This window comes from Neoarius graeffei, chromosome 1 (assembly GCF_027579695.1).
Source record: "Neoarius graeffei isolate fNeoGra1 chromosome 1, fNeoGra1.pri, whole genome shotgun sequence".
In the NCBI taxonomy this organism is placed as follows: Eukaryota; Metazoa; Chordata; class Actinopteri; order Siluriformes; family Ariidae; genus Neoarius; species Neoarius graeffei.
The window spans coordinates 36,630,553-36,646,033 of record NC_083569.1 but is presented as its reverse complement, the minus strand read 5'-3'; the positions used below and the strand labels follow the sequence as shown (position 1 = coordinate 36,646,033).

Genomic DNA, 15,481 nt, shown 5'->3' with positions numbered 1-15,481 from the left:
TGCGACAGTAATGATGTAAATAACGGCACGGCAGAGTAGTGTCCGAAAACGCCCCCCCCAATTTTACCGATGAGCTCACTATAGTCCTCTATATAGTAATTCCCTCTATAGGGAGTAGCAAACGAGTGAGCGATTTCAGACACAGGGTTGGTCACTTTGATTTGCGCTGCACGTTTTCCTTCCGTTCTACGATGTCTCGCGCAGGTCTCAGCGAATCTCGTTTACGGCCGTTGCTTTGACATGCGGACCGATATATTCCGTAGCGTATTTCAAACACTCAGAACTTGCTCGAGCAGCGACACAATAGCTGTAGAAAATGAGAAACAGAATTTTTTTTTAAAATCAAAAGTGGTGCAATGCTGTCACGCTAACAAACAAAATTTGCGATATGAGGATACCATATTGTTTCAAATCTAAGATTTATCAGTAATGGTAAATTACCAGTAACCAGCGCAGGGTTTCCCCTAGAAAAACTGGAAAGACCAGTGCCCCCCCAGCAAAGCAAGGTGCAAAGAGCACGCCACCTAGGGGCTCCACAGGCATGCTCTGCTGGAAAATTTTGAAATATAAAAAGGTTAATTTCGTGGCTTCTGGTGACATCTTGAGCTGATTTTTAACCAGTTCAACATGGGTGGGGCGCAGCGGTGGCAGCTATACAGTGGGGCAAAAAAGTATTTAGTCAGCCACCAATTGTGCAAGTTCTCCCACTTAAAAAGATGAGCGAGGCCTGTAATTTTCATCATAGGTACACTTCAACTATGAGAGACAGAATGGGGGGAAAGAATCCAGGAAATCACATTGTAGGATTTTTAATGAATTAATTGGTAAATTCCTCGGTAAAATAAGTATTTGGTCACCTACAAACAAGCAAGATTTCTGGCTCTCACAGACCTGTAACAACTTCTTTAAGAGGCTCCTCTGTCCTCCACTCGTTACCTGTATTAATGGCACCTGTTTGAACTCGTTATCAGTATAAAAGACACCTGTCCACAACCTCAAACAGTCACACTCCAAACTCCACTATGGCCAAGACCAAAGAGCTGTCAAAGGACACCAGAAACAAAATTGTAGACCTGCACCAGGCTGGGAAGACTGAATCTGCAATAGGTAAGCAGCTTGGTGTGAAGAAATCAACTGTGGGAGCAATTATTAGAAAATGGAAGACATACAAGACCACTGATAATCTCCCTCGATCTGGGGCTCCACGCAAGATCTCACCCCGTGGGGTCAAAATGATCACAAGAACGGTGAGCAAAAATCCCAGAACCACATGGGGGGACTTAGTGAATGACCTGCAGAGAGCTGGGACCAAAGTAACAAAGGCTACCATCAGTAACACACTACGCCGCCAGGGACTCAAATCCTGCAGTGCCAGACGTGTCTCCCTGCTTAAGCCAGTATATGTCCAGGCCCGTCTGAAGTTTGCTAGAGAGCATTTGGATGATCCAGAAGAGGATTGGGAGAATGTCATATGGTCGGATGAAACCAAAATAGAACTTTTTGGTAAAAACTCAACTTGTCGTGTTTGGAGGAGAAAGAATGCTGAGTTGCATCCAAAGAACACCATACCTACTGTGAAGCATGGGGGTGGAAACATCATGCTTTGGGGCTGTTTTTCTGCAAAGGGACCAGGACGACTGATCCGTGTAAAGGAAAGGATGAATGGGGCCATGTATCGTGAGATTTTGAGTGAAAACCTCCTTCCATCAGCAAGGGCACTGAAGCTGAAACGTGGCTGGATCTTTCAGCATGACAATGATCCCAAACACACCGCCCGGGCAACGAAGGAGTGGCTTCGTAAGAAGCATTTCAAGGTCCTGGAGTGGCCTAGCCAGTCTCCAGATCTCAACCCCATAGAAAATCTTTGGAGGGAGTTGAAAGTCCGTGTTGCCCAGCGACAGCCCCAAAACATCACTGCTCTAGAGGAGATCTGCATGGAGGAATGGGCCAAAATACCAGCAACAGTGTGTGAAAACCTTGTGAAGACTTGCAGAAAACGTTTGACCTCTGTCATTGCCAACAAAGGGTATATAACAAAGTATTGAGATGAACTTTTGTTATTGACCAAATACTTATTTTCCACAGTAATTTGCAAATAAATTCATTAAAAATCAGACAGACAATGTGATTTCCTGGATTCTTTTCCCCCATTCTGTCTCTCATAGTTGAAGTGACCCTATGATGAAAATTACAGGCCTCTCTCATCTTTTTAAGTGGGAGAACTTGCACAATTGGTGACTGACTAAATACTTTTTTGCCCCACTGTATTTTCTTTTTAATTTTACTGAATTTTGTTTTTAGGGTGAGAAAACAAAACAAAACCCCAAAGTCAATACAACACCCACTTGCATCTCACAAGCAGTGTCCTGTTCCAAAGGAGACTGCAGTTCATTTCACATCAAACAAAGTGAAGTTTAAAATACTGATCATTAAATTTCGGCAGTAGTGCGGATGACTAGAAATACTCTCGCTGTCAGACTCGAGCTGGCCAGCGGCATGCAGCGAACTGGCTGTCACGGTCTCATAATGGTCCACCACTGTTGCGGAGCTGTTTTCTTTGTGAAAAACGCCGTAATTAAGCTGCAACCCATCGGTGATTTGCTCACACAAACTCAGCTTGAAGGCTCCGCCATCCTTGTACAAGTTCCCTATGAATATCAATTGCGCATCGCTCACCCAATCAACACGGGATACCACACACACTCAGCCAATCAGCATGGGATACCCTTCTCAGACATCAGCTGTGAGCTCGGGTCAAGTTCAGGGCCATGGGCTTGCATGGACTATATTGATTACCTGCTCAAAGGTTACAAAACCCCACATGTTGATTCTCGCTTTATACCGTAGGCCTAAATTGTAAGCATTGTGGCGGCAGTTTAATGGCTAGCGCCATGTCACGGAGCGTATCGGCCAATAAATTAAGCGTAGCGGGGCTGCTATGCTACGATGCTTTAGGGGAAACCCTGCTGGAACAACCCTACCTGACCATCACACCCACAGAACGCCATACTGGTCAACTGCCCCTGCCTGAAAACTTAGTTCCAGCTTTCTCTTGAACACTGGAGACAGCGTGTACTAATCTGTTTATTCTGAATCTTATTATACTATGCAGGTTGTCCATTGGGTAAGTTGTTACCATAGAAACAGCAACATGTGAACATCTGACTTACGGCTGGCACTTCTGGAATAGAAAACTAATCCCACCGTTCGGACCGATCAGATACATAGAGCATATAGCGCACACTGCATGAGTCACGAAGGCGCTGATGAGGTCACGAGCCCATGAACGCTTCACTAACCTCCTTATTGTTCGTTTACCTGAATGAAAATGGTGTCGGCATCATCCTCTGTTTCTGCCACCCCGAGGACGGTGGAGATCGTGACCTTAAAGCCTGCGTCCAGCCCCACCTCGACGGCGACCCCCTGCTGCTTCTCGGCCACGAGGAACGCGCTGAGGTGTCTGGAGTACAGTTTCAGCTGTGTGTGCTGGAATCGGTACAGCGGGGTGACGTATGCCAGCTTCCACTCGTACTTCACCAGAAGGGCCACTTGCTCTGGGTCCGCTGTGCTCTGCAGAAAATGGAGGTTGTGCAGGAAGAAACGTGCTCAAGAGAGTTTGTCGAGAATCGTGATATAACACACACACACAACAATAAACAGTAGAACACAAGGGAGTAACTCCACTGGTATAAGCAAACTGCTGCACTGGATGCGCGTTTATCAGCTAAACCTGCTAGTACAAGTTCACAGGAAGTATTATTATTTATAACTTGGCTACAAGTCAGGGCTGAAACCGAGGAATACGGACAATCTCTGAGGATGAAAACATCACCACGGTGAATTGGCACCGTTTGAAAAAGCCTAAAGTCAAGGAAGAAGAATAACCGGAGATGTGGAAATTTGCCTGATTCGTAAATTTTGATAAATTATGGCTTATAGCTCATGAAAATCAGAAATCCAGTCTCTCAAGTTATTAGAATATTTCCTAGTAATCATATAACGATTTCCAATACAGAAATGTCCAACTTCTGAGAAGTATGTTCATTTAGACACTCAATACTTGGTTGGGGCTCCTTTACCACAAATTACTGCATCAATGCATCGTGGCCTGGAGGCGATCAGCTTGTGGCACTGCTGAGGTGTTCTTGAAGCCCAGGTTGCTTTGAAAGCGGCCTTTGGCTCGTCTGTTTCTCATCTTCCTCTTGACAATACCCCATCGATTCTCTCTGGGGTTCAGGTCAGGCGAGTTGGCTGGCCAATTAAGCACAGTAATGTCATGGACAGCAAAGCATTTGGTCGTAGTTGTGGCACTGTGTGCAGGTGCCAAGTCCTGCTGGAAAAGGAAATCGGCATCTCCGTAAAGCTCGTCAGCAGATGGAAGCATGAAATGCTCCAAAATCTCCTGGTAGACGGCTGCGTCAACTTTGGACTTGATAAAACGCAGTGGACCAGCACCAGTGGATGACATGGCAAACCCATTACATGCCTACAGGAGTATCTGTGTAGATTAACGCACATGAAGGTTGCTTGGTCGTCGCGACAGATGATCAGACAGTTACCTCACCTTCCTAACCTGAGCTAAACGAATCAACTGTCTAATTTTGGATAAACAACAAACAATGTAGATTTTTTTTGGGCCCAGTGCACCACCTTTCCTCGCAACCTCTTTGATTAGTTCTGCCAAAGAAAGCAATTTTACAGTAAAATCGTCCTCAAAAACAGTTATCCTAAGCAGCTGCATCAAGGCATGGCTTGGGAATTGCACCGCTTTGGATCGCAAGACCCTACAGCGGACAGTGAGGACAGCTGAGATGATCAGTGGAGTCTTTCTTCCCTCCATCAAGGACATTTACACCACACGCTGCATCCGGAAAGCGACCAACATTGTGGCCGACCCCACACACAATTTCTTCACCCTCCTGCCGTCTGGTAAAGGTACCGAAGCATTCAGGCCTTCGCAGCCAAGCTCTGTAACAGTTTCTTCTCACATGCCATCGGACTCCCCAGCTCTGAGGGACTGGACTGATACACACAGACCGTTGATCACACCACTCCCACTGCAGTCTTTGCACACTGAACAATAATGCGCCATCACTTTTTACAATGCTTCTCAGATCCACTTAACATATTTTACCTCAAACGCATGCTCAAACCTTCTGTACGCTGTCAGTAACAGGTACTGGTTGGCAATATACTGTCCGTTTGTTGTTATATGTAGTCCTATGATGTTTAATGTAGCACCATGGTCCTGAAGAAACGTTGTTTCGTTTTAACGGTGTACTGTCACAACTGTATATGACTGAAATGACAATTTCATCTTTTCGTACAACGATTTCATAATCAACCTACTCATTCAACCATCACCACCGGCTTGTGCGTTTTATATAAACGGTTGATTAATACTATCCATCCACCCGTCCATAGTGGTTGCAGGAGAAACTGGAGTAGCTCCTAGATGACTTTGGGTGAGAAGTGGGGTTCACCACGGGCAGATCGGCAACCTTTCACAGGGACGAAGAACCATTCCCACTCCCAGTCACACCAATGGGGAATTTTGAGTAGCCAGTTGACCTACATGTCCTTTGGACTGGGGGAGGAAACCCACACAGGTTCAAACCCGGAAGCTTCTTGCCGTGAGGCGACAGTTATCACTGCACGACTGTTCCACCAGGGTGTATGGGGTGTCCAGGGAGGACTAGTACCTCTGATCGGGAGACTGTCAAGTCCCTTTAGGGCTGTTCGTCCACCATTGGTCCTCACCTAGCACCCAGGTCTCACCTATGGCTCCTCGTAGCTGCCACACCCCGGGCAACAGCTTCAGTGGGCTGGCTAAGCCACTTGAAGGTAGCCAGTGGGTTCCAGACCCCTCCCTTGGCCAGTTGGGGCTTGTTTACCCATGCTTGCGAAGCCTGGACTCTTAGTGGACTGCGTGAAAGAAATCACAAGTTGTTTCAATGGGCAGGAAGGTGAAGGCCAGCAATCTTTCATGGAACGCAGAGAGCATGATGAGACACAAAGGACATCATGGTCATCTACTGCATTTGACTCCATCTCCAGCAGTCTTGACTTTGTCTTGCTACTGGAACAAGATGGTTTCTGGATGAGAGAGTGTGGTCAACGATCTGTGCAACTCCTCCACACTATAAACCAATTCACCGCACAAGTCACTTGGTCATCCTACTCCAACCACAGGATGACTAGGCCTATGTGGTCACAGCTGCGACGATGGACAAACAACACTGTTCCACCCCAGCGTAACATACTATACTGGAGCGGCAGCTACAATTATCAACAGTCCATAATTATCACCAGCACCTTTTCAGATTTACCAATAAAAAACTATTTTGCAAAGGTGAGTTTCAATAACAATAGTTATCATTGGTTAATCAATCAACCGGAAGACCCCCCTCGCCCTTTGATCTTGTCGTCTGATGAGACAGCTCGCTACCTGAGATGGATTTTTTAAAAATTTTTTTTAGGATGATCAGCAATTTTCCGGAAAACCTGGACGCCATCATCGCAGGTAAGCATGGTCGAAAGATCATGGACATGTTTTTACTGATCAAATTCACAGATATTTCATGATCTTGTCGAAACCTACTTTGTTTCTTACTCTTATTTGACAGTTGCCATTTTGTATCTGAACGCGCGTTTGAGAAGTCACATGAGGTGTCGATAATAGAGATCACTTTCACCGGTGTCCACCATTATCGACACCCTGTGGAATTAAGTGACATTTACAACTGTTATGGATCGATCTTTGGGTAACATTGTTGAAGTAGATGATGTACTTGATAAATAAATAAAAGTGCGCTGCGATTTATAACTTTTTTTCTGATTCATAACAGAATGGAATGTTTAGAGTGTATTTAGAATCTGATTGCAATAAACAGAATTAGACCAGAATTAAATTCTTTGCATAAAAAAAAAAAAACGACACGCTTGAAATATTCAGAAATTTTTTTTTTTGCAGTTTGTTGTAAATATCTACCACATATTACAATAATCAGTAGACATTTTATATTTTGGTTCGAGGAGCGACATGCGACCTTTGACCTGGATTTCCATGTGGTTACAATGTCAATTGCCTGTTGACATTTATTGATAAGCTACAAAACTCTAGTAATTAATACAAACAACAATGAATTATTAACGAAACGTGACCTACGAAAATCGGTGGTGTAGTATCACTGTCACCTCACAGCAAGAAGGTCCGGGTTCGAGCCCCGCGGCCAGCGAGGGCCTTTCTGTGTGGAGTTTGCATGTTCTCCCCGTGTCCGCGTGGGTTTCCTCCGGGTGCTCCGGTTTCCCCCACAGTCCAAAGACATGCAGGTTAGGTTAACTGGTGACTCTAAATTGACCGTAGGTATGAATGTGAATGGTTGTTTGTCTCCGTGTCAGCCCTGTGATGACCTGGCAACTTTTAAATAAAAAATGTTTTGTTAACTTTATACCACATACCGTTTTTTTAAAATATATAATCATCTGGATGTCGATAATTGTGGAACGGTGTCACGTGATCTGATACGCTAAGTAATCAAGAATCAACTCTTTTTTTTCCCAGTGGAAGTTTGAGTAATTATTCCTGCACAATTTACATACTGAAAGTCTTTTCTACTTTTGCAACGGCCAAAAGATCGTTAAGGTGTCGATAATTGTCGCCGCTGCTCTACGATACTATTGTAAACCCGTGATATTTTTTGATTAGGTTATCATACCGTGAAATGTCCAGATCGTAACACCTTTAAGCACTGCACACTGAGATAGAAGATGGATAGAAGAAGGGTAGAAGATGACAGTAAATGTTGAGTTGCTCACGACAATATTGCGGGATCTGGCAGCTCCTCTGCTGGTTCGGATCCTGTGTCCGAGTGTTGTTAAATGAGCTGGTGTTTGCCAGAACAGAGACGGATTCTCCACACAGCTGCGGCCATAACTCTTCCTCCGCGTCACAGGCATGTTAGCGGGGGTGTTGGCATCACTGAGAGAGATAGACAGCCAGGTAGATAAACAGATAGATAAATAGACAGACAAGTAGGCAGGCAGACAGACAAGTAGGCAGGCAGACAGACAAGTAGGCAGGCAGACAGACAAGTAGGCAGGCAGACAGACAAGTAGGCAGGCAGACAGACAAGTAGGCAGGCAGACAGACAAGTAGGCAGGCAGACAGACAAGTAGGCAGGCAGACAGACAAGTAGGCAGGCAGACAGACAAGTAGGCAGGCAGACAGACAAGTAGGCAGGCAGACAGACATGTAGGCAGGCAGACAGACATGTAGACAGGCAGACAGACAAGTAGACAGGCAGACAGACAGGTAGACAGATAGGTAGACAGACAGGTAGATAAACAGATAGACAGATAGATAAATAGACAGACAAACAGATAGACAGGTAGACAGATAGATAGACAAACAGCCAGCCAGCCAGATAGACAGCCAGGTAGACAGGCAGACAGACAAGTAGACAGGCAGACAGACAAGTAGACAGGCAGACAGACAGACAGACAGAAACACATCATTAACACTCAGTGTAACCTTGGACGCGCTGTACTACTAGCTTCCAAAACAAACAACTATTTACTGACAAAGTAAACCTGATACAGCCTTCAACCCACGGCCGAATCCCAAACGCGGTCGTATTTCACACATCGTACACTAAATAGGGTGCAAAAGTCAACAACTCTTCCTAGTGCACTACTCTCTAGGACTCTGGGGTTATTTAGGATAAAACCTCCTGCAGCAAACTCAGACTGAATAGCTCACGCAAAGCTAGCCTTAGCTCACAGCAACTCTTTCTCGTATTTTATATACTAAAAACAAAAAAAAAAGACCTGACCGCGCTTTTAATTTCATCTATTTAAGAACAAAAACAAACCAATTTCCCTACCTGACTCGCCCCTCCATTGCTAACAGACGCCAGTTAAGGCGGAAATAGATTTGAACATCCCGCTTTCCCATCATGCACCGCGCTCGGAAAACTAATCGATCCCAGTTTGAAATCCAGTGAATGGGAAATCAAGCAAAGCCTTACGTAATTTATATATTTATATTAGAAAAAAAAGTGTAAAACAAAACACTAAAAGTGTTTCGAAAGTGTTTAGAGATGCCTCTGTTGTTCGTCACAATAATGACACATCGATGAGATAAGAGTTTGATTAGTTCAGCCTGGTAATTACATAACGCGCAATACGATCCATGTACACTACCGTACTCAATAGTGCGCTAGAATAGTGCGCGAGAGTGAGTGTGTGAGCGTTGGCGCATACTGTTTAGTACGGTAGTATGCTGTCATGGACGCTGTGACAGTACGAACTCGTGTTTAGTGTAGTGAATGTGAGGAAGTTTTAAGGATTTCTGTTGATAGTTATGATCCAGGTGACTTAGTTTGTTTCTTTAGAGCATGACGGGGAGATATACAGCTTCACCCATATGAATAAATCCCTGTGTGTTATCCAGATAAAGGAAGGTGGCCGTTATTCCCCTCGCACGCGTTAATGCTGGAGTTCCACTCACAGATACAACTGCCACTTCACAGGCGTGTTTGTTTGTTTGTTAACTTGTTTATTTCTCGTAAACAGCTGTTGTTTTGCTCTGTAGGTCTGTGAGTGCTGTAATGTTTATTGCCATAAACAGGACTTTAGTATAAATGGCCAGTAAACGCACATCACTGTTGTTGCTGTTTGCGGCCCGCCGTGTGTTTCACTGTTCCTGGCCCACAGTGAGCCCTGGAAACACCCCCCCACACACTTCCGCTCCACAGCCCATCCTCACACAGCTTCCGGTTTCTTCCGGATATTCCTTCAGTACCAGCACTTCAGGTAACATTCATAAACTTTCCAAAACGCCTAATGGCTTCTTACTTTCAATAAATAGGAATTCCATAGGGTACGAGATAACAACTACTTTTATTTTATAATTCTGGATTTATTTATTTCAGGGGACTCTTATAACTCAGCATTTAATTATTGCAGGGGACTGTTATTTCACAATTCTGCCTTAATTTATTCCAGGGGACCTTTATCAGTCTGCATTGATTTATTTCAGGAGACTTTTATTTCATAATTTTGCATTTATTTATTTCAGGGGACTCTTATTTTATAATTCAGCATTTAATTATTTCAGGGGACTTTTATTTCACAATTCTGCCTTAATTTATTCCAGGGGACCTTTATAGGTCTGCACTGATTTATTTCAGGAGATTATTTCTCAATTCTTTCTTTCTTTATTTACTTCAGGGGACTTTTATAATTTAGCATTTAATTATTTCAGGTGATTTTATTTCACAATTCTGCATTGATTTATTTCAGGACATTTTTATTTCATAATTCTGCATTTTATTTATTTCAGGTGACTTTTTTAATTTATAATTAAATATTTAATTACTTCAGGTGACTTTTATTTCACAATTCTGCCTTGATTTATTCCAGGGGACCTTGATAGGTCTGCACTGATTTATTTCAGGAGAATTTTATTTCACAATTCTTTCTTTCTTCATTTATTTATTTCAGGGGACGTTTATTTTATAATTTAGCATTGAATTATTTCAGGTGATTTTATTTCACAATTCTGCATTGATTTATTCCAGGGGACATTTATCGGTTTGCACTGATTTATTTCAGGAGATTTTTATTTCATAATTCTGCATTTATTTATTTATTTATTTATTTATTTCAGGGGACTCTTATTTTATAATTCAGCATTTAATTATTTCAGGGGACTTTTATTTCACAATTCTGCCTTGATGTATTCCAGGGGACCTTTATAGGTCTGCATTGATTTTATTTCAGGAGATTTTTATTTCACAATTCTTTCTTTCTTGCTTTCTTTCTTTCTTTCTTTCTTTATTTCAGGGGACTTTTATAATTTAGCATTTAATTATTTCAGGTGATTTTATTTCACAATTCTGCATTTTTTTATTTCAGGAGATTTTTATTTCACAATTCTGCATTTATTTCTTTATTTCAGGTGACTTTTAATTTATAATTCAACATTTAATTATTTCAGGTGTCTTTTATTTCACGATTCTGCACTGATTTTATTTCAGGAGATTTTTATTTCATAATTCTGCATTTATTTATTTATTTATTTATTTATTTTAGGAGATTTTTATTTCATAATTCCTCATTTATTTGAGGGGACTTTTATTTCACAATTCTGTATTGATTTATTTCAGGGGACTTATTTCACAATTCTGCATTTCTTTATTTCAGGAGACTTTTGATTCCTCATTTATTTCAGGAGATTTTTATTTCATAATTCTGCATTTATTTATTTATTTCAGGTGACTTTTAATTTATAATTCAGCATTTAATTATTTCAGGTGTCTTTTATTTCACGATTCTGCATTGATTTTATTTTAGGAGATTTTTATTTCATAATTCTGCATTTATTTATTTATTTTAGGAGATTTTTATTTCATAATTCCTCATTTATTTAAGGGGACTTTTATTTCACAATTCTGTATTGATATATTTCAGGGGACTTATTTCATAATTCTGCATTTATTTATTTCAGGAGACTTTTATGATTCCTCATTTATTTCAGGGGACTTTTCTTTCATGATTCTGCATTGATTTATTTCAGGAGATTTTTATTTCCTAATTCTGCATTGATTTATTTCAGGAGATTTTTAGTTCATGATTCTGCATTGATTTATTTCAGGAGACTTATTTCATAATTCTGCATTTATTTATTTTAGGAGATTTTTATTTCATAATTCTGCATTTATTTATTTCAGGACTTTTATAATTCAGCATTTATTTTTCAGGGGACTTTTATTTCACAATTCTGCATTTATTTATTTCAGGAGACTTTTATAATTCCTCATTTATTTCAGGAGACTTTTATTTCATAATTCTTATTTATTTATTTATTTATTTCAGGGGACTTATTTCATAATTCTGCATTTCTTTATTTTAGGAGACTTTTATAATTCCTCATTTATTTCAGGGGACTTTTTTCATAGTTCATTTATTTATTTCAGGAGACTTTTATTTCACGATTCTGCATTGATTTATTTCAGCAGACTTGTGTCATAATTCTGCATTTATTTATTTATTTATTTATTTATTTATTTTAGGAGACTTTTATAATTCCTGAAATTTAGGGGACTTTTATTTCACAATTCTTTATTTCAGGGGACCTTTTATTTCCTACTTTTACATTGATTGATTTCAGGGGATTGAGTTTACAATTCCACATTTCTTTATTTCAAGGGACTATTATTTTATAATTATAATTCCACATTTATTTCCATGTGGCACATTCAAATGAAGTGGGCGTGGTTATCTCACAGATTCTGAATCCAGGAGAAAGGGCTGAAGGCTCTGGCTGATTGATGGACTGTAGGCTACATGACCTTTTGTTCGGTGTCCTTCTGCACAATTGGCTCTGAAATGTCACTGAAAGTCGTGACTTTGGTCAGCTCAAGGAAATTGAATCGAACACAACTGAACGTGGTTTGCAGTCTTTGAAGACGTTTCACCTCTCATCCAAGAGGCTTCTTCAGTTCATTTCATCAGCAGTCAAGGTCACTGATGTCATTGTTTCTTTAGTGCTCCAAGGTGTGATCAAGTCTTTGGAGTCAACTTCATTCGCGCTCTGTTCTGTTCAGGGCCGTACCCAGGATTTTTCAAATACCGAGGTCAAACATGGCTGACAGCACCAAAGCCCCCTGGCACAACTTAAATAAATAAGGATAGATTTGGTGGAGGACACATTTATTTTAACGATTCTAAAACTGTGGCACCATAACTGTGGTGTTTTATCTGACATAAAAGTAGAAAGGTAGTGAACTCTTGAACTGAGTATACATACCTAAAGTACCAGTTAGCTAAAGTATTGGCATTATTTACATTGCAGCATACACATGACAGAAAGGGTGTGAACTGCTGAATTGTAAGCTTTAGTATTACACCTTATAATAATAGTGTGAGTGTGTGTGTGTGTGTGTGTGTGAGAGAGAGAGAGAGAGAGAGAGTGACTGAGAGTTTGTGTGTTATTTGTGGGTGTCTGTATGTGGAGAGACATTCTGAGCAGTAATGTAAAGGCATCAGTCTATCTGGCTGTCTTGAATTGAGATCCATTTGCATGCATTCTCTGAAACACAGTGACACGTTTACATGCACATCCAAATCGAGCTGCTGTCGGTAATCGAGCTGAAGGTCCCAGCAGGGTGCCAGAGAAATCCAATGCTACATGCACACAATGAAATCGGGCTATTGTGTGAGGTGCATTGTGCACCCGAGCCACAGGTGGCGCAACACGCCCCATCGTGTTGGTACACTTCCGGTTGTCGTCATGAAGAAGAGCTATTCAAGAGTGTAAACAAAGTTATCAGTTCCGTGTTCTCCATTGCGCGTTTTTCTCCCCTCCATGAATTTTAATATGTTCAACTCCTTAAGCTGAATGAGCATGAACTCTGTCTCCTCATTGCTCCAGAAGTGCACGTTTCTGCTTGCCTGTGGCAGTGGGGGCGTGGTCAAGCGCCGGTCTGTGACAGGAGGGCGGAGCCAGGGAAGGTGAGTGGCAGAATCACTTCACCTGACGGTAATTAACCTGTGTTTGTGTGTCTTCCCAGTAACCGCGCCCTATTTAAGGAGGCAGAGGGGACAGCTCATCCCGGGACTAGAACACAGCGCGCGTGCTTCTCTCAAGAATAAAAGTAGGCTGTTAAACTGAAAAGTCTGACAATAAAAAGCCTATTAGTACCAGAAGCTTTGTCCTGCCGTCCTCTGTGCTCCACCCACACTTCAGAGAGCTCTACATCGCCATTTTCTCTTCTTCGTTTGCTCCTCCTGACCTCTTCTGCTGCTCGCTACTACTGTTGTCATGCCGACCGAGGCTGTTGTGTTTCCCGCTTGTGGTCTCGTCACTTCCGGAAGTAGCTCGACAACTAGCTCGATAGGGTGTACATGCACAAAGTAGCTCGGCAGAAATCGCATAAACTAGGTCGTGTAGCTCGATTCCGAGAAATCAAGTTCGGTTCAATTTCAGCTGAATTAAGGTGTATACATGTCATTTTGAACTTCGATTTCAGTCGAGCAACGGCAGAAATTCGATTCTCTCTATGTGCATGTAAACGTAGTGAGTGTTCTCACCATTGCCTGTAATGTAAGTTTGGCTCATAACACATTTACTTTCACAATTCTAAAACTGTGCCATCAGAACTGTGGAGTTTTGTCTGGCATAAAAGTCAAAACTGAACTGAGTGTATTGCTCAGCTACCTGAAGTATTGGCATTATTTACATTTCATTATCTTAAATTACATTAGAATGTAGAGCTATTAGTTCTGTGTGAAGACTATGTATTAGGGTGTTTTCACACCTGGTCCCCTTTAAAGGAACCAGACTCAGTCCTCTTTAAGTGGACCAAAAAGTGGACCAACAGAAAAAGAACTCAGTTCTTTTTGTGTTCACACTGTGAATTTATTACAAAGAGGACTGGGTTCTCTTTCTGGTCCAGTTAAGCTTTGATGGGGCCTCAGTCCTCTTTCTGTTCACACCAGGTCCTCTAGAGCCCTCAGACCCCCAGTGCACGGAATTCTGGGTAATTTTCTCTTGAATCAAAATGTCTGCTGCCATGCTTGCCCTGCTGTATTCTTTGATCAAAATAGTGCGGATTAAGGAAAATAAATTTATTATTTATATATATATATATATATATATATATATATATATATATATATATAATATAATATAAAATATAGTTATATTATTGTGGCCGACTCATCAGTCAGTAAGTTCAGAGAACTGTAAAGCGGCTGTGGTAAGTTCCAAAAGGAAGTTGAGTTTCCCTGCTACAGTCACGTGACCAACTACGGCAAACGAAGAAGGTTAAACTACAGTGAAAAAGGCGAAGTGAACCCGGTGCACTTTTTGTTCACAATGCACAGATTAGGCGAACCGTACCGTTGATTTTTAGCGAACCGTACTGAGACCACCTCCTGAGGTGGTCTCAGTTTGGTTCGCTTTAAAGGGGTCTGGGTACGGTTGGAGTGTTCACATATGCGCAAAAAATGCTGAGTCATCGATCTGAGTTCGGTTAGATGGCTGAAAGGGACCAAGTGTGAAAACACCCTTATGGCCCTTTTCCACTACCTTTTTTTCAGCTCGCTTCAGCTCACTTCAGCCCGACACGGCTCGCGTTTCGACTACCAAAGAACAGCACGACTCAGCTCGCTTCAGCCCTGCTTAGCCCCTAAAACTCGCACCGTTTTGGAGTGGGGCTGAAGCGAGCCAGAGCGAGCCGAGTGAGGCTGGGGGCGTGAGCAGACACTCCCCTGTGCACTGACTGGTGAGGAGGAGTGTCCTCACATGCCCACACACGCCCCGCAAGCACGCTGAGATCTGTAAACACCGTAAACCCGGAAGGAGAAGAATTACGAATTACGAGAATTTCTGAAGCCTTATGCGCTTCGCCTCATCTATACGCTCTTGCCAGTATCTGTTGGCGTTGTCGGTGACAACAAGCCACAGCACCAA

The 15,481-nt window shown here is 42.0% G+C and overlaps 2 protein-coding genes across 4 annotated transcripts in view; one reads left to right on the top strand and one right to left on the bottom strand.

The window, feature by feature from the left end:
- cenpl (centromere protein L) overlaps positions 1-8,959 on the bottom strand; it is a 35,980-nt gene extending 27,021 nt beyond the window's left edge. Inside the window, exons 1-3 of the mRNA XM_060931267.1 lie at positions 8,886-8,959; positions 7,819-7,981; positions 3,319-3,570 (exon numbers count right to left, since the gene is read on the bottom strand). Coding sequence (XP_060787250.1) covers positions 3,319-3,570; positions 7,819-7,981; positions 8,886-8,959 — 489 coding nt within the window. The remainder of the gene's footprint in view (positions 1-3,318; positions 3,571-7,818; positions 7,982-8,885) is intronic.
- Positions 8,960-9,284: 325 nt separating this feature from the next.
- Positions 9,285-15,481, top strand: part of dars2 (aspartyl-tRNA synthetase 2, mitochondrial) — a 119,081-nt gene continuing 112,884 nt past the window's right edge. For all 3 annotated transcript variants that reach the window (XM_060931251.1, XM_060931242.1, XM_060931233.1), the window contains exon 1: positions 9,285-9,816. In XM_060931251.1, the coding sequence (XP_060787234.1) occupies positions 9,645-9,816 (172 nt within the window). In that variant the 5' untranslated portion in view covers positions 9,285-9,644. The remainder of the gene's footprint in view (positions 9,817-15,481) is intronic.